This window comes from Poecilia formosa, unplaced genomic scaffold (genome assembly GCF_000485575.1).
Source record: "Poecilia formosa unplaced genomic scaffold, Poecilia_formosa-5.1.2 Scaffold204, whole genome shotgun sequence".
NCBI lineage: Eukaryota > Metazoa > Chordata > Actinopteri > Cyprinodontiformes > Poeciliidae > Poecilia > Poecilia formosa.
In genome coordinates, this window is record NW_006800143.1 from 161,803 (window position 1) to 187,161 (window position 25,359).

General features: G+C 38.8%; 2 protein-coding genes across 2 annotated transcripts in view; both read left to right on the forward strand.

Moving 5' to 3' along the window:
- LOC103148413 (transmembrane protein 132C-like) overlaps positions 1 to 3,693 on the forward strand; it is a 108,226-nt gene extending 104,533 nt beyond the window's left edge. The window contains exons 4-5 of the mRNA XM_007567175.2: positions 3,417 to 3,563; positions 3,669 to 3,693. Of these exons, the coding sequence (XP_007567237.2) occupies positions 3,417 to 3,563; positions 3,669 to 3,693 (172 nt within the window). The remainder of the gene's footprint in view (positions 1 to 3,416; positions 3,564 to 3,668) is intronic.
- The window catches only part of LOC103148377 (transmembrane protein 132C-like), a 77,468-nt gene continuing 55,522 nt past the window's right edge, over positions 3,414 to 25,359 (forward strand). The window contains exon 1 of the mRNA XM_016679199.1: positions 3,414 to 3,563. The gene's annotated coding sequence lies outside the window, so the exon portion shown is untranslated. The remainder of the gene's footprint in view (positions 3,564 to 25,359) is intronic.

Sequence of the window (25,359 nt, forward strand, 5' to 3'; positions counted from 1 at the left end):
ATCCCATGGATAATGCTGGGATTCAATATGTTGACAGCAAAACTATTGATTATACGTTCCACAATCTGGTCTTTATTGATGTTAACCAAAAAGAGAACAATTTGTTTGTTTTGTTTTTTTTTTTTTTTTTTTTTTTTTTTAAAGAAAATGGCGTATCGGATGCTTTTCCTCGGCCAGGAAACAGAAAATGGTCAGAGTTGATGGGGAGACGGTGGGAGCTAAATACAGCCCAGTTCTGGATGAAAAAAACAGGCTTTGAAGGAGTAGAAACTGAGGTGGAAGTTCACCATCCAGCATGGTATTAACCCCTAAACATACAGCCACATCCACAATGAAACAGCTTAGATATAGCACGTTCAAATTGTAGAATGGCCCAGTCAAAGTACAGAGATAATTTTAATTGATGCATAAAGCTGGTAGACACATCCTGCAGCAGTAAATGTAGCAACTGCCTGTTGTACAAAGCACCGACTTTGAGATGGGAAATGTAAAAAAATATAAATCATTTTCTTTCTCCTTCTCGCTTATGTTCCCACTTGTCTTATTCCTGTTGCTATTCCTGACTCCACCAATATGGAGGAGCAGCTGATCGATTGGGGATTGTTTCAACATCCATCTGACTGGGACTGGGACCGTTTTCCTGCTGTCTCACCTGCAGGAATGTCCCGATGCTTACAGGTTACAAGGCCAAATTGACCATTTAGTCAATAAAAGACACTTCAACCGTCCTGCACCAAATGCTCTGTGGACATATTATGGACTGTGGAGTAATGACTGGCTGCCTTTTGAGACTCAGCTGTGTTTAAAACATTCTGGGAGCACACCACAAGCCGCTGATAGACACCCTGACCACCGAGGTGGAACAAAACCTGATAAAAGAACCGGCTTCCTCCACTGGGACCACGAGAGGACTGTACCACAGCTCCTATTTATTTGTTTGTTCCAGTTGTACACATCCCACCAGTCAGATTTCCTTCTCCACATTTACTTTGTTTGGATCATTAAATATAATATTTGGAGAGAAATTTCCCAAAAAAAAAAAAAAAAGGTTATTTCAGTATAACTTCAAATAAATAATTTCCGCTGCTAATTTTGGTCCCTCTTCTCTCATGAAGAGGTTTAGAATTTTTCAAATGAAAATCAAATTTACTTTTAGTATTATTTCTACTAAAATAAGAAAAAGAATCCCAAAAAGGAAGCAAAACTTTATACAGCTCTGCACAGACATACTTAAACATGTCAAAAACATGACATTACCATACTGAAAACTGCAAGGGTGTCCCAATTGTTTACTTTTACTTATGGGGACTACGTAGCAAATGCTTGGTTAATTTTTGGGAAAACAAGTATTTGAGGAGCCCTAACCTAACTGGAACACTAAGGAACTGTGTTTCTTCTTTGAATAAACCTCCTGTTTTTATGCTTGCCGTACTGCCTTTGTCATCCTGTTAACCAGTCAGGCTGAGGAGGAGACTGAGTTTAGATTACATGCTTGTACAAGATAATTATGTGTTTAGATGTCAAGATTATTTTGTCTTTTTATGTGGGATCAGTTAGCTGCTTAGGTGGCAAAAACATACAGTTCACAGTAAGTTAATCAAAGTAGCAAATAAATATACACACTTTAACCATGCTGTATCTCTCACCGACTAAGGTTGGATGAAAATCTGTTTTTTTTGTTGTTGTTTTTTTTTCATTATTATACGACAAAACAGAGGAAGGAAAAAAAACAGACACAGTTTTTAAGTGACCCTTAGATTTACTGTTGATCACAGATTCCACTTTCATTTCTCACATGCTACCTGCAGCCCAACAGCGTGAGGTATCACATCAAAGAAATGGGCTTGATTGGAGAGGGCAGATATATTCATAGGATGACAGATAGGCAATTGCATCTAAAAAGGGCAGCAACAAATTCAAGATGAAAGAGAAGCTCCGTCTTTGGTCTCATCTGCCAACCTGGTATGGATTGGACAGGGAAAGTGATTTGGCCTTCTGTTATAATTTAGTCTGCTCTTCAATCATTGTACTTCACTGTCAGTCTTAGCTAGCATCACACAGACCTTCCACTGTGCTGCGTTTTGCAACATTGACTTGAATCCATTGTATCTCGGTGCTTTTACCTTCAAATTAGACTGTGTGCATTCGGTCTATTATACTCCATGTTACATTTTAATTTGCTCCCAAAGACAGTTCTCTCCTTTGTACTCCCCTGAGCTGAAGACACCTCAGATGCTGTAAATGTATCGGTCAAAAAAAAAAAAAAAAAAGAAGAGACATTTCCATAATTTCATTTTCATACTGCAAGAGAGAATCCATTACTGTTTGGGGTGAAAGCAGGACAGCAAGCTTTAACAGGCTTGTAATTACAACGTATAGCCTGATCTTATGACAAACATTCGCCAAAGATGGCAGACTGCAGAATGAAATTGCTATTTACTTTGATTATTTCATGCCGTGTTGTTTCGGGAACATAGTAAATATACACGCCAGCGGTATTTGAGGCAGACATGATGCAGCTTTATTCATCAAAATCAGCAGCTAGCTTGTCTTTTAAACAGGCATAAAAAAATAAAAAAAACTTTTAAAAAAAAAGCTTAAATACATCACTCCCCTTACGACTTCTCTTCACAGGCTTCCTGTCTGTTTCCGGATTGATTTTAAAAATTTATTGCTTTCTTCTCAGGCTTCCAGTGGTCTGACCCCGTCTTATTCAATACCAGACAAAGCAGCACTATGAGCTGGATCTGCTTTAGAACATAAAAAAGCCACAGTTTGGGGTCTTCAGACTTCTCTGCTTTGTTTCTTTAACTCACAATGAGTATCGATTTCATAAAGAGTGAAAATTACTAAGACAACTTTCTGCAAATGTTCACAATTGACTCCTAAAGGAAAATATAATCGTCTATGAACTTCCAATGACATATTTGGAATAAAACATCACATTACGTCATCTTCGCTTGTAAAAACCCAGAAACCTGAATGATAGGTGCATTTTGTATTTTGGAAGCAGATTGTAATTTGTTTGTGGCATAATTAAATTTGAGCACCTGTTTAATATACAGCTCTGGAAAAAAAAAAAAATGAAGAGACCACCGCACTGAACCCCATTGAAAACCTCACGGTTATTCCACCAAATATTGATTTCTGAACTCTTCCCGAGATAAAACATTAGTATCGTTGTTTCTAAATGAATATTACAATGTTTTCTTTGCATTATTTCAGGTCTGAAAGCGCTGCATCTTTTTGACCATTTCCCATTTTCTTCAAATAAATTCTAAACTTTTGCCTGGAATTTCAGAGACATGCTGTCAGTGTTTAAATATAGAATAAAAGAAAAATGTTCATTTTACTCAAACATATGCCATACAAAAAGTAAATAACTGATATTTTCTGTCTTTATTTTTTCTTTGCAGGGTAAAATTAAAAGAAGGAGTGACGTTCCTCGGGGCGCGTCCCAGCAACCCCACTCAGTGGATCGTCAGCCAGGACTTGAGGAGTGAAGGTCATCGCGTGGTGACCCTCCACTGCCTCAGAAAGGAGTCCACTTACGATCAGCAGAGGTCAGCACAAAGTCATTTCGCTTCAAACTAATCCGCTCAGATTTTGCATCATAATGAACTCAGTCTGCTGTAAGTAAAGGTGTTCCGTCTGCTGTATTGTCACAGTCACTTTAAGGTAACGGCCCCGTGAGGCCGTCTCCAAAAAAAAAAAAAAAAATTTTCTTTTACTGCCTGTGCTGTCACTGATGATTCCCATTTTGTAAGGGACACACAATCGCTGAAATACACAGTGCGAACAGTTATCTAAGCGATGTTCCCCTCTGCTGAAATGACACGCTTAACTTGACAGAACTGTGGGCAGCAGAAAGTTGACTTCTGCAGTATTTTATTTTTTTTTCCGTTTCTCTCTTACTCCTGTCGTCTTGCCGTCCTGTCCCCCCCTCCTTTTCCCCTGCTCTCATTTTTATTTGCCTATATATTTTTCACACTGCTGAGCCTCTCGGGCCCGTTTCTAATCTGCATTCACGTCTTTAAACTAATCTGGCAGATAGGGAACGTGATTGCCAGCATCAGGGAAAGGTTGCTGCGTTAATTAAGTGTTGATTGAAGGCCTTTGTGTGTTTTAATGGGGTTTTTTTCCTCTTCGGATCAGGAAGTAGTTTTAATAAATCTAACTTTCTAGTGACAGGTGTAATTTTATGGATTATAGGATGATTTGAGGCCGGGTGGAAAAAGCGTGCTTATTTGCTCTTTAGCCTTCGTTCCGCTTAGCAAACTTGAAACTATTTCTTGAAGGAAACAAGACACTTGACTGCAACTGCTACTTTATAATCAAAGTTGCGCAGGGGGTTTATTTAAGAGCAGAGCTGCCTGTTAGGCATAAGTAATTATAATTTGTTGGTCCAGTGACTTTTCTTTAGACACACTGCTTTTAGTGGATCATTACAGGGAGTGATTATAGTCTAACTATGGTGTTACAGCAGTGGAAATCATAGACAGCTGGGTGTCCCTTGAAATCAGCACAGCTGTAAGATCAGAAGCAGCTTGTAAACATTTTTTTTATATAAATCCCATCCAGCAAATTTTACATTAGTGGCTTCCCCTGTAATGGGAAGTCAGATGTATGTAGCAGATTTAATTTGATGAACCTTTCAGAAAAGCCAGTTTCAGTAAATATTTACTGAGAAAAAAAATATGCAGTTATAGAGTTTAATTAAATCTGTCTCTTTAATTTGCAAATCGTGACATTCTGTCATCAGGTTATGTGTGTGGCAACAGATACTGGAACTAAAAAATACATTTATTTAACATTACTACGTGTGACATCACTGTGAGGCTGCAAGGTGGCAGGCACAGTTGGTAGCAGTGATGCATTGCAGCAATAAGGTCTTGGGTTCAAATCCCTGCCTGCGGTCTCTGCATGGTGTTTATATATTCTCTCTATTTTCTCTGGAAAACCCAGCTTCCCTCTACAGCTCAAATCTCTTTACCTGCCTATAACCATCACTGTGACTGTACAGAATTGAGAGAGAGAAAGATAAGCTCAGGTCCTCATTTAGACTTTTCACAGATTAATTTGTTTTAACCTTTAAAATATTACTACGACCAGGGGAGTTTAGTCATATCTCGGTTTTCTTGTGAGCATTTCTTGACTTATGAAGATTAATGCGCGTCTGTCTTTGTGTTATGGAGTGTTTCTTGTCTCTGTTCTCTGTTTTAAAAAGTGCCCAAGAAAAATGGTCCTTTGTTGACAAATCGTGTTTATAGCCCTTGGAAACAGAAAAACGAGGTGGACTGGTAATAAAGCCTTCGATACACCGTGACTGACTTTAAAGAACTAAAGAATCAATGGCAACAAAAAAAAAGTATACTTATTTCATAGGAGTTGGAAGACATGGTGATTTTGCAAAAAAAAAAAAACCCAAACTATTTTATGTATCTTTTATTATTCAAATTACAGGTTCGCTTTTTAAATTTTTCAGTTTGGCCTCATTTTGAGAAATAAAAAATGTATTTGTAAGGCTTATGCCACATGCTTAACAAGCATGTGGCAGGTGAGGAGTTCTGTACCTTGAATTGCAGCTCTGCACAGCAAAGATAATCTTTTTACTGAAGTATAACAAATAAAGCCTGTGTCAGTCTTAACTACTGTGTTAAACATTTGATATAGATTTTTTTCAAATTACTTAAAAATCAAATTATTGCCGTAGCAAAGCATAGGAGAGCAGTGTAATGCTTTGCAAAGCAAAAAAAAAAAATCTTATGTTTTTTTGAACAATAATATTTATTGTTAATCTGTTGCTAAGAGATGAACGAGTTCTGGTAACCAAGTGCCACAAAGTAAAAATCTGATTTTTACTTTTGCAAAATTTACCAGCTGTAAATTTNATTCTGTCATGTTCCATGTTTGACTGACCTTGCTGTTTGTATGTCAAAAGACATCTGTTGTTACAACTTTTTTGATTAAAATTGTTCGTAAATATCATTTATTCAACAAATGGTTCAGTTTTTTGTGTTTCCTGAAAAATTGCAAAAAATGACTTAGGCAATTATTTTAAGAAGGTGACGCTATAATATTTGTTGTTATTCTGTTGCTAAGAGATGAGCGTGTTTTCTGGTAACCAAGTGCCACGAAGTAAAAATCTGATTTTTACTTTTGCTAAATTTACCAGCTGTAAATTTCTTATGTCTTAGCAGAAAAGCAGTATTTAAAAGCAGCATATGTTTTATAAACAATGATTATGTTGGTGTTAACAGATGAGTGTGTGTTTTTTTTTTTTTTTTCTGGCAACGGACTGTCACAAAGTACAAATCAAGCTTTTAGTTTTGTGTTGAATGTCTGTATTATAATATATTTGCCACCAATGATAAAAACTTTTTCACTTTTCTGAAAAATTCACTAACTGCACAATTCTTGTGAAGTAATATAAGTATTATTTCAAAAGAGGAGGAGAAATCTTATGTTGTTTGAATAATAACAATATTTATTGTTAATCCGTTGCTAAGAGATGAACGAGTTCTGGTAACCAAGTGCCACAAAGTAAAAATCTGATTTTTACTTTTGCAAAATTTACCAGCTGTAAATTTATTATGTCTTAGCAGAAAAGCAGTATTTAAAAAACAGCTTATGTTTTATAAACAATGATTAAGTCGGTTTTAAAAGATGATTTGTTTTTTTACTTGTAAAGAAATGCCATGAAGTATTAATCAGATTTTTACTTTTGTGTTGAATGTCTGTTTATAATATATTTACCACCAGTGACAAAAAAAAACAAACATTTTAAATTTCTGGCAAACTCATCAACTGTGCAGTTCTTCTTAAGTGTTAGATAACTAATATTTAAAAAGAGTAGAAGGCATATATTTTTGAACAATAACAATATTTTTTCTGTTGCTAAGATGTGAGATCATTTTCTGGTAACCAAGTGCCACAAAGTAAACATCTGATTTTTACTTTTGCAAAATTTACCAACTGTAAATTTCGTGTCTAAGCAGAAAAGCAGTATTTGAAAAAAAGTTTTATAAACAATGATTAAGTTGGTTTGAAAAGATGAAATTTTTTTTGTGGTAACGAACCTCCACGAAGTATAAATCAGATGTTTACTTTTTTGTTGGATGTCTGCTTTATAATATATTTGTCCCCAATGACAAAAAAAAACAAAAACATTTTCACTTCTCTGAAAAATTCACCAACAGCACAATTCTTTTTAAATAGTATAAGTAGTATTTCAAAAGTGAAGAAGAAATGTTATGTTGTTTGAATAATAACAATATTTGTTGTTAATCCGTTGCTAAGAGATGAGCGAGTTCTGGTAGCCAAGTGCCACAAAGTAAACATCGGATTTTTACTTTTGCAAAATTTACCAGCTGTAAAGTTCTTGTGTCTGAGCAGAAAAGCAGTATTTAAAAAGAGCTCATGTTTTATTAACAATATGACTTCTTTTTAATTTGGTGTTAAGAAATGGATAACAACAATATTTGCTATTCTTCTGCTAAGAAATTAGTGCTTTTTCTAGTAACCAATGCTTAGTACACTGAATGAAGGAAGTCAATGTAAGACAACATGCTAGCTATACCCCACTGGTAGCATTTAGGCCAACATTAGCATTTTGGCTAATTTTAGCTTACAGACTAATTTTAGAATACTGAATAGAAGAAGTCCATCTTAGTCAACATTCTTGTAATTCTCCATAAACTACTGAGTACATTGTAGCTTACTTTAGCATTGATGCTAAATTTTTAGTATCAGAACGCTGGGCTCCAACCGACGGGCGCACTTTGGCAGGCCCCGTTTAAATTTCTTCAGAAATTTTCTAGTTAAAAGATAGTGCTATGATATTTTGTCCTAAAATTCTTTACAGTTACTTTTGTATTTTAAAGAGTCTTAATTGAAACATTTTCAATGGGACTGGTTGCCTAGTAACAGCATTTCTACTTCCTGTAATTCACACCAGCTGCATCCTAAACAATACAGTAGAAGAAGCAATGGCATAACTGTCTTCCCTTTGGAAGGAGAAGCCTCTTGTGTGGATTCACGTCTCTCTACGTTGTTTCGCGAACATGTCCTTTTACCTGCAGACAGACACAACCTCATTACAGTAGTAAAATTATATTTTATTGATTTACTAAGTAAAGAAAACAGAGCTACGAGTGAGCGTATCTAGTCATATCCCGGCTGCTTGGGCTTTGCTCGTCGGTCTCTTCCTTAATCCTCACAGCTGTCAAACTCTCATCACAAAGCAGACTAAAGACGCCCTGTGATGGCTTTACTATGCAGAATGCCCCAATTTTTTCTTTGTCTGGCCCTCGCCGCTCCCAGCCATTCCAGTGAAGCTCTTTCAGAAGGAGATTAGACATAGGTACCTCATCTGTTGAGCTGTCACTCTGTCTGCTTTCTTCTTGCCAAGACTTCTTTGAGCGCAGAAGAATGATGAAGAGTTTGATCGCTTTATTTCAAAGAAATGTAAAATGCTGTTTGTATTCGAGTGTTTCAACTGCAGGGTGTTGCATGTTCACTCATTTGTTACGGGTTTTATCCGACCATTCATTCTTCCGTCGCAGGAATCAGATATGTCCTCTGGAACAGCGACAGAGTTCCTCTACGGTAAAATGTTTTTAGTTCAGTCACCACTTTCGAGGAATTATTATTCTACCTTTCAGTTCTGGTAAAAGGAGCAGACAGCAAGGAGCAGTTCAGTCTGATATTAGTGTTTCATTTTACAGGAAAATTATGAACGGAAAATATGGAGAGATTTCAAAAAGAGTCTGCCACATGGTCAAATATGTAAAAACTACAGCGACGGGATTCAAAATATTTTCTAGCTGTTGTTGCTCTACTCTTTGAAAATCACTCGTTTTCAAACGGTAGTCATTACCCAACTAATCAATTAATCAAGTTTACCAATATAGCACATTTCAGCAACAAGACGGTTCAAAGTGCTTTACGTCATAAAAACACAAGAATACAAAGTCATAAAAGACACCGTGCCATCGACAATTGAGAAAACCAGAAACAAACTTTACATTTTTATGAGTGCCATCATCAAAATCATCAGTACACATCAAATATGTTGGTGAACGTTTTACTTATTATGGTTCAAAAGCAGCTCTGAACAGGTGGCGTTTTAGTCCAGATTTAAAGGAACTCAGTGTTTCAGTTGTTTTGCAGTTTTCTGCGAGTTTGTTCCAGATTTGTGGTGCACAGAAGCTAAATGCTGCTAATTCATGTTTGGTTCTGGGGATGCAGAGTTGGACCAGAACCAGACAACCTGAGAGGTCTGGAAGGTTGAAGCAACAACAGCAGATCTTTAATATATTGTGATGCTAAGCAGTTAAATTATTTATAAACTAAAAACAGTATTTCAAAGTCTATTCTTTCAATGAGCTTGTAACATTAGCACACCTACAATGTAGTCAAAACATTTTGACCTTGTGTGTAAAATTCGGGTGCCGTCTCGTTCGTTCTTTATTTTTTTTGTTTTTCTTTTTAACAATAACAGAACTTTCTCGTCAGGGTCACAAACAATGCACAGCTCTCCCAAAGTGTCTTCTTTCTGTGACCGACCCTTTTAGCCGTCCGACTCGTCGGGTCAGGTCTCCTTTTCTCCATAGAAAAAGATTATCACTCCATCGACGCGATGCCTTTACTAGCCTCTTTCCCCTCATCACATGCAAACAAACACGCAGTCATGCTAAATGGAGTGTGAACTTCACACACACAGCTCACATCATGAGCTAAGCTACATATGGATCGACGCCGCTGCTGCTGCTGGACCTCGGCTTGCAACCAGGCTTTAATGCACTTGGACAGGGTGTGTGGGGCCGGTTGTTGTGCGTGAGCTTGGGTCAGGTGGACTCTCCGAGCTCGTTCAGCTCGTCACTTTGAACTGTTTACCCTGACCAGCTGAGCCACTGCTCCCCGTCTACTCACAGCTGATGCTCCAGAAACCCCACCTGACCCGCTGTGCAGCACACTGATTAAATGCTCAACCATGAACTGTTTACCGTCTGCTTCAAAGCATTTTCCTCGGCATTTGTTGAACTATATTCTTTTTCTGAATATGTGAATCGGCAACTCCTTTGTTGTGGTTCTTAGGTGTTAGGATGGGGGAAAAAAACAAACAATTGAAACCTACTCGATGTGTTTCTTTTGCACAATGGATGCAATAATGAGGAAGGTTTTTGCTAAACTTCGTAGAGAATGAGAGAATGAACTGTTTTATTTAGAAAGTTTAATGAATGACGCCGTCAGCTGTGGCTCAGGCTGAAAGATGCATGTTTTTGTCCCTTCTAAGAGAAAAGGGTTTTATTTTTTGGCAGAGGAAGACATGCAGCAAATGGCCCGACGCTGGGAATCGAACCGGCGGACAAATGCTTTGAGGACTGTAGCCTCTGTATTTGGTGCACCTGCTCTACCCCTGAGCCACCTGGTGCCCTCAAGAAAAATTTGCTTTTTAATTCCACACATCTGCAACACAAACTGAATCAAAGATGCCGCTTTAGTGCGACTTTCGTGATTAAGGCTTGCGTCTTTCCTGAGCGTTGTGTCACATTTTGGATTTAACACCAAAGCCTTTCCAGGACAGCTCCAAATAATCTGTCACTGCGCCTGCAGCACGTCAGAGGAATCAGAAGGGCTTTCTACGGAAAGGGACAAAATGGTGCTGCGGTGTAGTCGTAATACTGACGGCACATGCACTCTGGCAGATTGAAAAGTTTACTCTGTCACCATTAAAGGCGAGGCCGTTCAAAACAAAAGCGGCCCTGCTTCCTCGGCATGTCATCAGCCGTAAGTGGAGAATGCAGTCGCTCATTAGGACTGTCTGGGTGCAGATGGATCTCCTTTATGAGCCACCACTTCATTAATCCTCCTCGCCACGCCACGCCCAGCACGGGGACAGCTTGTTACCCCACCAGAGAGTCTCAAATTTTAAAGTAGTTTGTCAGAATTTTATGTGAAATAAAAAAATTTAAAAAATGAGTCCAGTATAAGTCTTTTGAGACTCTTTTTAAAGTATTTTGAGAAATTTATTTTATGAATCAAATTTTTGTCCATTCCTCTTTGGAAAATAACTAAAGCTCTATCAAATTGGACGGAGAGCATCTATGAACCTCAGCTTTCAAGTCTTACATGGATTTTGATCTGGACTTTGACTGAGCCATTCTAACATTGTCTCTGTGGGACCCTCTAATTGTTCAGCTGCTGAAAAACATCTTTTGCTGCCACCTTCGTGTTTCATGTTGGAGATGATGCATTTAGCTTGATAGAGTGTTAGCTTTCTGTCACACTAATCATTTTGTGTCAGGAACCAGATAGTTAGTTGTAGCCTCATCTGGCCAGAGTTACTTCTTCCACATGCTTTCTGTTTTCCTAATTTCAAAATGCAAACTGACCTTCTTATAGCTTCTTTTTTTTAATTGCTTGTTTTTTTTCTCACTATTTTGCCCCTTCTAAATTTATCCAGATTTGTAAGTCACTGTAGAAATCTGAATGACTTTAAGGTGACTCAATACTGTAATTCAGTCGGGCCGATTGAGGCGTGTTTTACATTGTCTGAGTCCAATTTGCACAGAGATTAAATGAATCTCTTTAAATCTAGTGTGCCATCCTTTTGTCTGCTCCATTGAGGCTTATGAATAGAAAGAACAGAGTTGGATAGCAATGAATGAGATTCACTTTCTTTTTTTTCTATTCTAAGTCTAAAAAACAGCAACAATAAGTTGATCTGACATTACAGCAACGTTGGGAATTTTTCACGTTTATGCACTTTGTCAGACATATGGAGAAAAAAAGGTGCCTCAATGCCTCAATACATACTTAAGATGCATTATTAATGACAAGGTCACTTTGAAGACAAACAGGCACAAAGTTTCATCACAATCAAAAGATCTGCGACTCCCCTCTTGTTCTGATTTGACAATCGACAGTAAAGCCATTTTTGTTTTGTTTTGGGGTTTTTTTTTTCTTCCTTTTTTGTAGGAATCAAGTTTTGTTGGTGCTCGGCAATCCTGAAAATGAGCCACATGCTGTGGGCTTTAATGCTGCATAATGCTGCATAAATCAAGGCGCAAATGAAATGGCCCAATTACATTAGGGGCAAACAGGGATGTTAACTTGACAGTCTTAATGCTAACACTCTTAATAATGAATCAGCCCAATTCCCAGTGGGCTCCGTTTAGTGGTAAAATGCTCTCAGTGGAGTCTCATTGGCGCCATTTACCAACACGCTACTGCTGTCTACACAGCTTTAATGTATTAGTTGTTTTTTTTTTATTCATCTAATATTAGTAGGAGTAACATGAGATCAATTCCAATATCCTTACATGCACCACATCTAGTGTTTTAAGGATATTAACACTTTAACCAGGACTGGGTGAAATGAGGGGTTCCTATTGGAGGACGGGGATGTAAAGCTGATGAGAAAGGAACAATCAGATTGTGCGAAGTGAAGGCAATGTGATTTGGTTCTCGTTATCAGCACGTGAAAAGAGATGTGGCATTTTCTCCAGCTCCGACAGCCATCTGATTACAGTAGTCACTCCAGATTACATCGAACTGTTCGGACTGAAAAAGTGCGCTCGCTTCCCAGTTTGCCGTCCAGGCAGTAATAACTTCCAATCGAGAGGAGCCGATCTGTGCTCTTGTCCATCCGCACCGAGCCACCGTGAAGTTTACAGAAAGCAGGCAGTCGGCAGTATACGTACTGGCTTTCATATTAACCTGGAGGTTATTTTAGCTACATGAAGCGAGAGGTCGGGTTGCATGAAAGCTTATCTGATTTCGCCCATATCTCAGCCAGCAACGGTGCCATCTGGGTGGAAGCGGATATGCCGGAGAGAGACAGATTGTGGTTTACATGTGTCCCGGAGAGTTCATGTGTGTCAGATTTAAAAAGGTTTAATGGTAAGTATGCTGCTCTGTTAATCTCCCCCCCGAGGATCAGATCAGCGCAACATGTATTTGGAGTTTTTGCATTAACTGTGTTATTTTCTGTATTTATGTAATTTAAGATGGTTTTAAAACATGTTATATAACATGCAAACCTTAAACACATCTCCAACATGCAGATTTGCCTGCTTCCTTTCATTCCAACGCTGTCGAGATGCTTTAGGAGACCAACCACACCGTCATGTGCATTTAATTAGCTGCGGCAACTTCTGGATCATTTTTTCTGGGTTTTGTTTTGTTTTGCTAGGCAGCAACAATATGGCTTTGTTAAAAGCAGCATTTTATAAATAGTTTAAGGAATATTTTAAAGTGATAATCCACAGGAGAATTGTGGTGTATGTTTTTTTAAGTTTAATGTTATAGCCAGAAGACTATTTTAATGAAAGAAAAAAAAACAGCTCCCCTCTTCCTACGTTATAAACTAGACAGCGACAGAGAACAAACAAAACTTGTTGGAGCTAATTAATACTATCGGAGAAAAGAAGTTATAATGAGGAGAAAATCTTGCTTTTTGCAACATATTGACGGAAAAATTAAGTAGTTATACTTTTTTATTCTCTTAAGACTTCTGGGCTAAAAAAACAACAATACAGTCTGGGTTAGCATTTTGTTTTTCTAATTGTTACATTGAAAGATAAGTGCTTTTCTTTTCTTCCACATCCCACAGAAGACCATGTGTTAATCTTTTTGTAAAATGTTTTTTTTGTTGTTGTTGTTGTTTTTTTAAAACTAAAAACAATAAAATGAGATATTTTTGTTTAAAATGTCCATATCCTATAGTAGATATTCATTAAAATATTTTAAGTTAAGTAACATTTGTGATGCTAAACGAGTTTTATTTCACTGGACCGAGGTCAAAAATGGCTATTTGGTTTTGTAAAGATTACAGACCCCCGTGTGATGGGACTGACCTACAATACTGGCTCATATTCAGACAAGAAAAACCAATGACAGTAACTACCAAAGGGAAATGACTTGAAAAGAAATATGTCAAATTGTGCATTAAGATGTTACAATTCCAACAAGTTCAGTCGCTGTAATCGTCTGTGCGAAACCATGTGGAAAATAAAGGGAGGATTTACGGGGGCCATGTGTCTGGATAACTGTTCTGTTGGCATTTTAGCACACTCAATAAAGTGATGTGTATAAGGGAATGAGACCAACCACACACCGTCACGATCCATTTTGAGGATCGTCTACATCAATTTTGATTTTATGGAATGTGTTAAATGCATTTGGACAGTCAGGGAGGGATTTCTGGACACTTATCTAAAGTAGACAGCTCAGGAGGAAGCTGGGAGTTGTAGGCCATGTATCTTTTATTCTCACAACTTTGTTTGATATTTATTGACAAACGGCTTACGTTTAAATTCACCCTTATCGTATAAAACTGAGTTTATGATCACTTCTTTACGTGTGGATACTGACTTAGCTAGCGCTAGCTTGTGCTAACTTCTTAGCACATAAAAGGCTGACGTTATCGTAGCTGAACAAACTTGTTCTGTGGTTAAAACTAATTAACACAAGTAACTGACATTAGCATCATTTTACCGTTTTGCTATGTCTTATTTCATCCTGTGGAAGAAGTTCACGTATCATCTGGTCGTTGGCTCGTTCAAACTGTTATCTGTAAAGAAAGACGAGGCTGAGACAGAAGCTTTAACCTAAATTTGCAACTTCATAAATCCTTCATTTGGGTTAAAGGAATGACTAGACAAGTTTTACTACGCTGTAGTTCTTACTGTGTTCATATATTAGTGATCGCATTCCTATTTTTAACAGCCTTTCGACGTCCTATTCCTGTGCTGCATTTTTAAAAACGACGAGAATCGCACCGTGACAGGAAAAATTGACAGTAGCCAGAATCTGAGAAGGCATCTCCCCTCCGCAAGCGTGTCCCTCCTTCCTGTGAATCGGTACATTTTGTTTTGTCGCGAGAGCCTCTGTGAAGCATAACGGGGGGAACAAATGAACACATTTTAAGATTTATTTGCCACGCTCTCGAAATGGTAAATAAAAGTTCCCAGGCGTTTCTGGAGAAGAGGGACACAGGTTAGGTGAATTCAGACGTGGGGTGAAGATCAAAATTGTGGCTGTCGCAGCATGTAGCTTTCAGCCAGGGGAAGAGAGGGTGGGCTGAGATGTAAACATGCAATTGTCTGTAGGCTCTGCGACAAAACGTGGCGGATGTTTTCCCTCCTACAACTGTAATTACATCTTTAGAGAATCTATTGAATGAGTGCTGAGTTTGGATTGAATTGCGGTGTGGAGCATTCAGCTCAGCATCTTTGACAACAAACAGCAGGGCTGACACAACAAGAGCCGCCTGGATTCAATATTTCATTCAAGCCTCTCATCCCGTCAAATTATCAATCTGAATAGGCAAAAGAAAACCTGGCATGAATTTGGTTCCAATTAACCTGAGTTTGGATGGTCTTTAAGATGATTGACTTTCATCCTGCAGCCTTTTCCACTTAAAGAAATACCTGCCACAGCTGCAGGACTGTTTCATTTTTATTTTTTTTTACATGATTAAACAGAACTAGTCCAGTCATCCTATTTAAAGAGGCCCAGGGCCGTTGAGGGATGTGCAGTGGCAGCGTTTGAGGTGAAGAAATTACAAGAAGTGGAAGGAGGGGGGGGCACTCTACAACGAACAAAGAAAAGGGGGTGTCGAGGATCTTATCGGGAATAGGCGGCCCCCGCTTTCAGTCAGAAACAGATTGAATCAACCTGAAGGCAAACAGAAGAGGTGCGCGTCGCATCCTCTCATCTGCAGCACCGCATTTGTGCGTGCAAACACTGACAAGCAATCGTTTGCCGTCCTTCGTTATCGCCGCCGAGTCTTAACAGGCGGAAAGCAGAACTCTTGTCTGCTCGATAACAGGAGGGAAAGAAAAAAGTCGGATGCCGCGGGACGTTCTCCTCCCCCATCAGCTTCGTGCCAGTTTAGCCAGACTCACCGGCCTTGACATGTAATCAGACGGGTGCGGGCTCCTCGGCGGGCCTCTGGGGGTATCGAAGATTAGCCCTGAGCGGTTCAGCACAACAGGACTGGCAGACATGTCCACACGCCTCCAGATGAGATGCCACTCTTTGTAGGTGTCACCTTTTCCTCCTCGAGCCTCCAAGCACGAGGGCAGACGAACCTTCTCGCACTCCGGGCAGACACATGTTGCTGCTGCAGTGATTCACGGTTAGATTTTAGCCAACTGTGAAGCATCTGTTTCCGTCTTTGACATGCGCAGCTTTGGGAAGGCGTCCAAGAAAAAGCTTATTTTTTTTTTCATGAGAAAAGAAGAAAATATTTTCTATAGATCCTAGTTGTTTAGTCCATCTGTCTGTGATCTACCTCTGCTCTCCAGAACCTCTGGGTCAGCCCCCTCCCCGTCCCATCTCTCTCAGGCTACACGTCAGCAAGCGGCTTTGAATCACTGCGCCAAATATGTAAATGGATGCCATTAAAGCTCTCTTTCTTTAATTAGTCTTTAGATTTCATGACTGAGCGCTTCCAATTATGGATCAATGTCTCATTTCTGCTCACGCACCCCTGGGTGAGTGGAGGCAGTTTTTCCTTTTGCAAAATGCTTCATGATGCCTCTTCTGCCAACAAGGCTGCTCACATCACACTCTGCAACTGCTGATCAATGCAAAACGTTTCTGCTGCAGCCCCCCCCCGCCATGTGCATTTATGAACAAGTGCATTTTCCTTTTTCAAACTTGGTAACATTTTAGGACACCCAGTCACTGCAACAGCCTGTGTGCAATTGTAGTATAGGAGTGATGAGTGGGCAAACTGTAGTGGTAGTGAGGTACTGAGCTCTGAAGACTTTACTCCCCTTGACAATCATGAATTAAGGTTTTATTATTATTATTATTATTATTATTATTATTATTATTATTATTATTATTATTATTATTTTTATGATTGATCAAGACAAAGTAGTACCTAAGTGTGAGTTGAAAAATTTCACCAAAAACTATTACATTTTAAATTACCTAACAGGTAACTCCGTGATCTGAATAGATAACATTAAAATTGTGCTATTTATTAAATATTAATACATTGATGAATGGACTGAGATCTGGTGGCTGTGTCATCTTAATTTATGCTCTGAAATACCTCAATATGATCCAGCATTTACTTTGTTCCTCCTTCATTTGAAGACCGACTTTGCTGTACTGAATTTAGATAGCGTGTGTGTTTGGTTATTTTAGGATTTAGTTTTAGTTTATTTATTTACAAATTCAAATGTATGACATCTGATTACACCGTCTTATTAATATCATAGGCACCGTAATGGCAGCATCAAGCTGTGGGGGTTGTGCGTTATTTCAGCAGGAACAGATGTGATTGTCAAAATGACTGAAAATATGCATTTCAGGAACCCTAAACATTTAGTCAGAGCTACAGTACAATGACTTATTTTAATAAACTAATAAACTGTGAATAGTTCAGACCTAAATCTGGTACAAGACTTTAAAGTTGCTTTTCACAGGTGGATTCCACTCATTTTCAGAGAGTTTGAGTTGTTTTTGCAAAATAAGAGTGGGTAAAATTTCAGCTGATAATGTTGTGCAGTTGATGGAGAAAACCCCTCAAAAACAGGAAGCTGAAATTTCAGCAGAGGGTTCATTTACTTGAATTGATTTGTGAAAAAAAAAGTAAACCATGTGAGCCTTACAGTGGGATAATCCATCAACATTTTAAGGCGTTTATGGTTTTGATGGTTTCTCAGAAGTTTAATAAATGCGAAACTGATTTGCATTTTAAAGGAGTAAACAAAGTAACATTTGCATAAGCACTTGTTTTAGTAGATTGCACTAAGTACAGTAGTTAGGACTCCCACCTCTGGGATTTTATCTTGAATTTATGTCAGAACAGGTGTGTGAAAAAATAAACGTATACCAAAAGGAAATTGGTCGTTAATGGCAACGTTTGGCCAGCCGATGGGTTTGAGACGATCTTCCATCAGCCTCCAAGTGACACAATATATCTGTTATGAACTTAAGGAAGACAATGAGTGTGCAGGAGTCGACTCGCCCATCAGAGCTTTTCACCTCTCCGATCCGCGCATCCTTACTTCAACACCGAGGTACAAGGCAATCATGCCCACACAGCCTCCGCATCACTTCCTCACCAACACTGTAATTATCCCAAACAAAGCTGCTCTGTTTACACATTATGCCTGTGGTTCTGAAACAACGCGGGTTGCAACTTTGTATATTTAAATCCATGAGCAATTTCTTACCAAAGTGCACATGTGTATAATTGCACATGCATTAGCTAAGAGGAATGCCTGTTATTTTCTTTTCTTTTCTTCCTTTTTTTTATTTTTTATCTTTCCTTCCTCCTGCTAGATACGAGCCCGGCCTGTTGCCACTGCGAATTTGACATCTGGCTCGGCTCCACTTATTCGTCATTGACCTGTTTGCGAAAAATAAACACTGTAATACAAATCTGATCCTTTCTGTGACCCCCCTCTGTGACACCGTGCTTTGAGCTGGAGCTTAACCTTGCACATCCCTCAAGCTCTGGGTGGGGGGGCAGAGGGGCGGATAAATCCCGGGTTGCGATCTGATACTCAAGGCCTCTCTGTTCAATGACTCTTGTGTGCTGTCCAGGTTCTGTTGCCATGCCAACAGCGGTGGAGCTGAAAGGACCTGGGATATCTGAGTCTTTAAGGACTTCGCCGAGGAGGACAGGCACCAGCAGTGTCGCGGCACCTGCAGGTGCTGAAGCAAGCCCGGACGGTCACATGATGTCACCCACAAATCATGCAGGGGCAGCCTTCGGAGGGCGGGCGGGGAGCGGGACAGCCGATGCATCCGCGCCTTAGGGCTCAGTATCTGCTGCCCCCTAGTGTGTGTGTGTGTGCGTGCGTGTGCGGCTGAGCTTTCAGCAGCCTTGCTGGACGCTTCCCTCCCCCCACTCCCTCAGAGCCTTGAGATGTGCGCTCTGATGGGAGGAAAATTTAGTGAAACTATTGAGACAAGGAGCAATTTATTACATTGCAATTTGCTATTTAGACAGCTTTCCTATGAATGAGACAGATATGGAGTGCAGCTGACTAATAACTGATGTCGGATGCAAAAAGGTCTGAGTTCACCAGTGATGATAACCGCCGTCATTAGGGATCCATTACACCGTGGAGCCTACTCCAAGCTGATGGACTCTAATGATGATGCGCAGCGGAAAAGCATTTGGTTTTGATTAGACATTGGTGGAATGGCGCATTTCATTAACTCCGGGATGAGATTTTGTTGTCTGGGAATTGATACGCCACTGCGAGAGCCTGGGCTAACACGCCGACTGCGTCCCGCTCTCCTCGAGGCGATAAGGAGCAATATCCAAATGTAATGAAGGAGAGTTCTGCTCCCACGTCTCCTCTGTCTTTTTAGATTTGAAGTTCCTGCCTCTATATTTTCTCTCCTGCTAATGCGAAATGATCCCGCCCGCCAGCCTGGAAATATGAAGACAAAGTTTTCTTGCACCACTATATTACTGCACTATTAAAAATGGATGCACTCACTCTGATACGCGCCGGCCAAGACGCTAAATAGTATTTAAAAATAAATGATCTACGCTGCCTCTTGCCTCCTTAACCTGTTTCCTCATTCTGTCAACCACAAACTTAATTGCGTTTTTTTATTATTTGGGATTGTATGCGACAGGGGCCAATATATGAAAAAGTTTGGCGAACTGTTCAGATTCGGTCTCAGATGGCGTTACGGCATTTTCTGTTTAGTCTGGCGTGTTACGTTTCCACTCAACACAGTCCAGATGAGACTGGGTGGGTGGGGGTGGGGGGGAGCAGTGATCAAGTATGCGTAGGAGTTGATGGTTTTTCCAGAGCGCTGTAAGAATAATCAGAAATTTGATCCATCTGCAAGCTTTGATCCACACAAGCTAGAAACCGTCTGTTTGCATCCACACTTCATTATAATCGTATAATTAATAGCACTCAGGCCTTTTGTCTGTGTGCATCTTAGAAACGGGTAAAGTATAAATGATTAAATTAAGATGATTCTCATGCTTATTAAAAGTGGGGTTTTAATTTAGACACTGTAGGTTATTTGAAATGTAACAGCCTAGTCCTTTTTTTTATTATTTGCCTCCAGAGAATAACTTCAATGGAAATTACATTTACTGAAGTATTTCTTTCCCACTAGTAAGAACAAAACAGAATAATATAAAATGCCTCTAAGGATAGCTGAGAACTGGCCTGTGGACTGACTTTTAAATCCATGTATTAGAAGCTTCTTCTTTTTTTTTCTTCTTTTTTTTTAAGATAGCTTACACAAGGAGGATAAAAATAAGCAAGCTGGGAAGTCATGATGTATTATAAACATACCAAATCTCCTCTAAGTCTAGTGACATTGCAGATCACGATTAGTAATCTCTAGTGTAAAACATCAGGATACTTCATGAGAAAATCCCAATTTAAGCCCTCACAACCATGATGATGGAAGATTATTTGATCATCTAAAGAAGCCGTCATGTTTGTGAGGAACCATTCTTCAAAAGCAGAAATTCACGTTAAAACTGAAGCACTTTGAAGACTTGGGCGTCTAAAGCTCTTGATTAAATGTGTATGGTACACAATGTGTGTTCAAAAGAAAAAGTCTTACTTGGCTCTATTGTTTTTTTTATTATTATTTTGATGGATCTTTGCTGATATCTGATGAATTGCATGTTGGACAATTACTCTCAAACATTTGGCATGTTGGAATTGAAACCAAACTCATACAAGACATCTTTGAATACAAATATATTTGTGGAGAAATGTTTTTTATGCTTACAGTTTTCAGTTAGTCAGAAAAGTTAAGTGATATTTTTGGGTCAGCTCAGACTAACATTTATATTTCAATTCAAATAAAAATATAAACTTGGATGTTGTTGGAGTTAAAAGTCATGTCTCCAGGGTAACAAGATCATAACTCTGATATTTAGTTTGGTCCTCACACATTTCTGCTAAGGGGTCTGACTGCCATGTTTGGTTTCTTGTGTGTCTGTAGATACCCTGTGAAGTTGGCTTGTGTTTGTATATAGCCTCCACGGCTACTTTGTGGAGTCGTCATATTCAGAGATTTCAGCTACAAGTCTTTTGGGATAAGTTTTTACCTGCCTGACATTAAGAGACGGACACATTTTGCCCATTTCTTCATTGCAAAAGAGCTCAGGCTTATTTAACATGACCGTTCTAAGACATGAATATCCTTTGATTTGAACTATTCAGTTTTAGCTTTAGCTGTCCGTTTAGAGCCGTCCCGCTTAAATGTGAACAGCAGCTTTAGCAGGATTTCACCATACACTTTGCCATCAACTCTGGCCATCTGTTTGGTCAGAGTTGACAGCAAATATGGTGGTGGTGCTTTCACCACCTTGTTTCTCTGAATGTTGCGTTCAGGGTCGTGTGCAGTGTTTTGCATTTGACCACAACTTGCTTGTTCTGTCCTCTACATGGTTTCTAAAGATTCTAATAAGTTTGAACTCCTCCTGAGTCTCCACAGTCCTCTGATCAATGTTCTCCTTCACAAACATCGATTTATGTTGGCGGCCATGTCTTGTTAGGCTTCCAGCTGGAAAACCCCTCCATGGGATGCTTAACGTTTGTGATATTGCTTTAGAAAACCCTGCAGCAAAGTACGGCACACCTTCATTGGTCATCTTTAGGTCGTGTCCATTGGCCTTAATCATGCTGTTCCTTCATTAAATCTCTGTACTACTTAGGTGGCTTTGGTTGCTCTGATTTATTTAGGGGTTCAAGATAATCGGTAAATGGGTGAAAAGGTTAAATAGTAGCATTATTTTTCCTACTATTTCACAAGTTTTCAGTATTTTTGTGTTGGTCTGTCACATAAAATCCCAATTAAAAAGTATTGAACTTTTTCGGCTATACCATGACAAGATGACATTTGCTCTGCAAAGTTATGTTAAATTATTGCGTGTACCTCAGGGTTAACTTCATATCGTTTGGTATGAGTTTACAAAAAGGATCATGAGCTTCTCAGAATGGGTGTCTGCTGAGGGAAGGAAATTGCTTTGGAGCATGACAGTATAGATTGGACTCAAGAAGTATCTGGGTGCCAAAACCGAGATCTGTGTGATGATTTATGCTGCCTGCATTGCACTTTCAAAGACTGTTACCAAAATCTGTGTTATTTCTTCCACATCCCCATGACAACCTTTAAAACAGAGAAGTTGCTTTTAACAGCCTTGTTCAGTATACTCTCTATTTCAGGTTTGTCAGCTCAGAGAGATATAAATAAATGTCACTTGACGTGCCATAAATCAAAAGTATTGGTTTAGTATCTTGGTGGAAATTATAGCAACATGAGCGATGCTCCGGCTGCCTTGATTCTATCACCAGCCATTTATTGTAGCCCTCATGTAGGAAAAGCTTTGACATATTAGAAATACAGGAATCTCACGCGCACACGGATCAGTTTGAGCCTGCATGCCTGTATTCGCAAACGCCTACATTCTCGGTGCAAACCAACTCATTTTGAGGTAGCCTGGTATTAAATTTTTTATCAAATATGAAATTGATGCCGTTTTGGATGTCATATTGACAAGCTATTGTCTTGCGCTTCCGTACAGACGGATTCTCCGTCTAAGGATGGATCGAGCCCTCATAGACTGCCAAAAACTTTTCGTTTGCGTCAACTCAAACTCACAAAAGAAAGAAAATACGCTGTAACGTTTTTTGTTTTTTTTTCCAGTTTATGTTCAAAGTGTCCCTATGAGCAGCTGAAGGAAACATTAAGATTTTACTTTAAATGATGTAATCTAAACTTTTGTTTAAAGCTCTATACACACAGCTCAGCCCAAAACTTTATTTTTCCAACCTCTAAGACTTGGAGCTCATCGCTTCAAATATATCATCAAAATTAATGTGGAAACAAACAAAAAGCTACTTGGCAACTATTAAAAGGTTGTGATTAGGGAAATGCCAATAAATATTTTAAGGTTTCAACAGGTATAAATCAGTTTTGAGTTGGTATTTTAAAAAAAAAGTTAAATGGAGACATAAATATTTTCTTTTCTAACTAGAGACATTTTTTGAGAGAGGTTTGTTTAATTTACTATCAGAAAAAAAAATCTTGATTGAATGGAAATACTTAATAAATCTAAATCTGTCATATGTATGAATGATTTGAAGAACAACATGAAGATTTCTATATGAATTTGTTTGCTTTGTCCTGCAATGGCATTATTTCCCCTTACATGTCTTCCTATTATTTTTTAGCTACATCTGTCACCTTTCTCACCGTTTCATTGACAGTGAGAAATGAGACGGTGAAATGCAAAATATTTATTTTGCAGGCAAAGTAAATATTATTTTTGCTCTAATGTCCTCCTGCTCTTCATCTATTTGCTTTTCACAAACAAATTCCTGGATTTCTTATTAATGCCACCTTTAACTCTGCAGACCTTGTCACGGTATAGCAGCTTTCAACCTTTGCGTTCAGGTTCACTTATAAAATTAGACTAATGGCAAGTATAACATTAATATTAAGTACCATTTGAAACATTTCATGTATGTTTTTTCCCCCTCTTTCCATTCGAAATGGACTTTTCATTGTTATCTGCAGTGTGATTTTGGCTTTTGAGCGTGTCCATGATTACAGTACATTCAGGCTCTGAGTAATTTGCTTTGATTGTAGAGTGGCTAATCAGAGGGTCAGGAAAATGTTACCGGGCTCCTTCAGAAGAAAGATTGTGCTTCATGCTGTGATCATCTGCGTTTTCTGTTGGATTTTTTTTTTTTTTTTTGTGCTCTGAAATCAGCTCTGACCACTGAGGTTGCTCCTTGGTAGCAGGTTTGGAAAGAAAATCCTGTCTAATGGCCACCTCTCCCTCTGAAAAATAAAAGTTTATCCCCGGCTTAGATAAATCAGACTTGTGCGTGTCTTCCTTTTCATTTGCTTCTGTCAGTTTCTGCCCAAATTTAATGCATGCGTCTATTAAAAAGGGGCATTTATCGTCATTTTTGGATTTCCTGTCCAATTATGTTCACGCCTCTTGCTCACAACAGTTGGATTTATTTCTGTCACCAAGGACGGGAAACTATTCGGCACAAATTTGGGATCGTAAAGTTAAGATTTATGTCCCAATTCATCCAGGGAGGAGGAGAAACTCAGGGGGGAAAAAAACTAAATAGCAGTAGCTATGTACCCAACAAACTGGCACCTTGTGAAAAAATGTAAAAGCTCTCTGTTTGAAGCCCAGACTGCTTATGATTCAGCAAGAATGACAAAGGGCTGTAAACGGTGAACGGACTCAACTTATATAGCACTTTTCCAGCCACTCTGACCACTCAAAGCGCTAGGAAACCTGGGACTTAGTGCCTTGCACAGGAGCACATCAGCAGCAAAAGACTGTCGGACCCTGTGAGTCTATGTGGCACACCATTACTCACTCTTTGTACTCACTGACTTAATATACTCACCTTTTTATTGTCAAACTGGGCTTCTGTTTGTTTTTGTTTTGTACTTTCAACATTTTCTATTAATATCTGAATGATGAGATGATAAAGTCATATAGTTAATGAGATTAGACACACAGAGATTCTATACATATAATTCTATTCCAAATTAATTTTTCATAATACGGCATGGAGTGGTATTGCCTGAGTAGTCATTTCATTAGTGATAATTTGGAAATAATTAGATTGGAGATTCATTAGACAGCAATTATTATGCTTAATGGCGTACAACACCATACCTAAGCAAGCTGTTAATTGTTATTATGGTTATTAAGGAATGCATAATTTATGAAGTAATAACGTGAACGAAGTGAACAATGAGAAAAGTCAAGTATTTAGAAACAACAAAGTGCCAGGGTTTCTTCATCACAAAAGCCACACACTCGTGGTGGAAAAGGTCGGCGTCTGGTCAATTATTTAATAACCTGTTAATCACATGCACACTAACAGCATTAAATAAGATCAAAGTTACATTCACAAACAGTCCGGCTCTGAGGAGCCTCGCGAATTTCAGATGATCTTGAACCACGTTTAGACCGACAATCCAATTATTTTTATGTTTCTATTTAAAAAAAAAAAAAGAAAATATTTGCATTTTACCAGTGTTATCATCAAATTACCTTTTTTTATGTTAGACTCATCAGTTTTCCAAACACACACACACAGAGAGACACAATCTTGAATAGGGTCTGATACCTGTACCTGTAGTTTTCACTGTCCATTTCATAGCATAAGAACAATTTACAATTTCTATTTGTTCAGCATTTGCTTCCTTGCCTGTTGACTCTAAACTAGTGGGGATGCACCACAGCACACGTTTGATCGGTACGGAATCATAGCTTACGTAGAGACATTTGGAAATTCTCCAAAGCCTAAATTTCAATTGTCAAGCCAACAGACAACAGGCTCTGCGGTG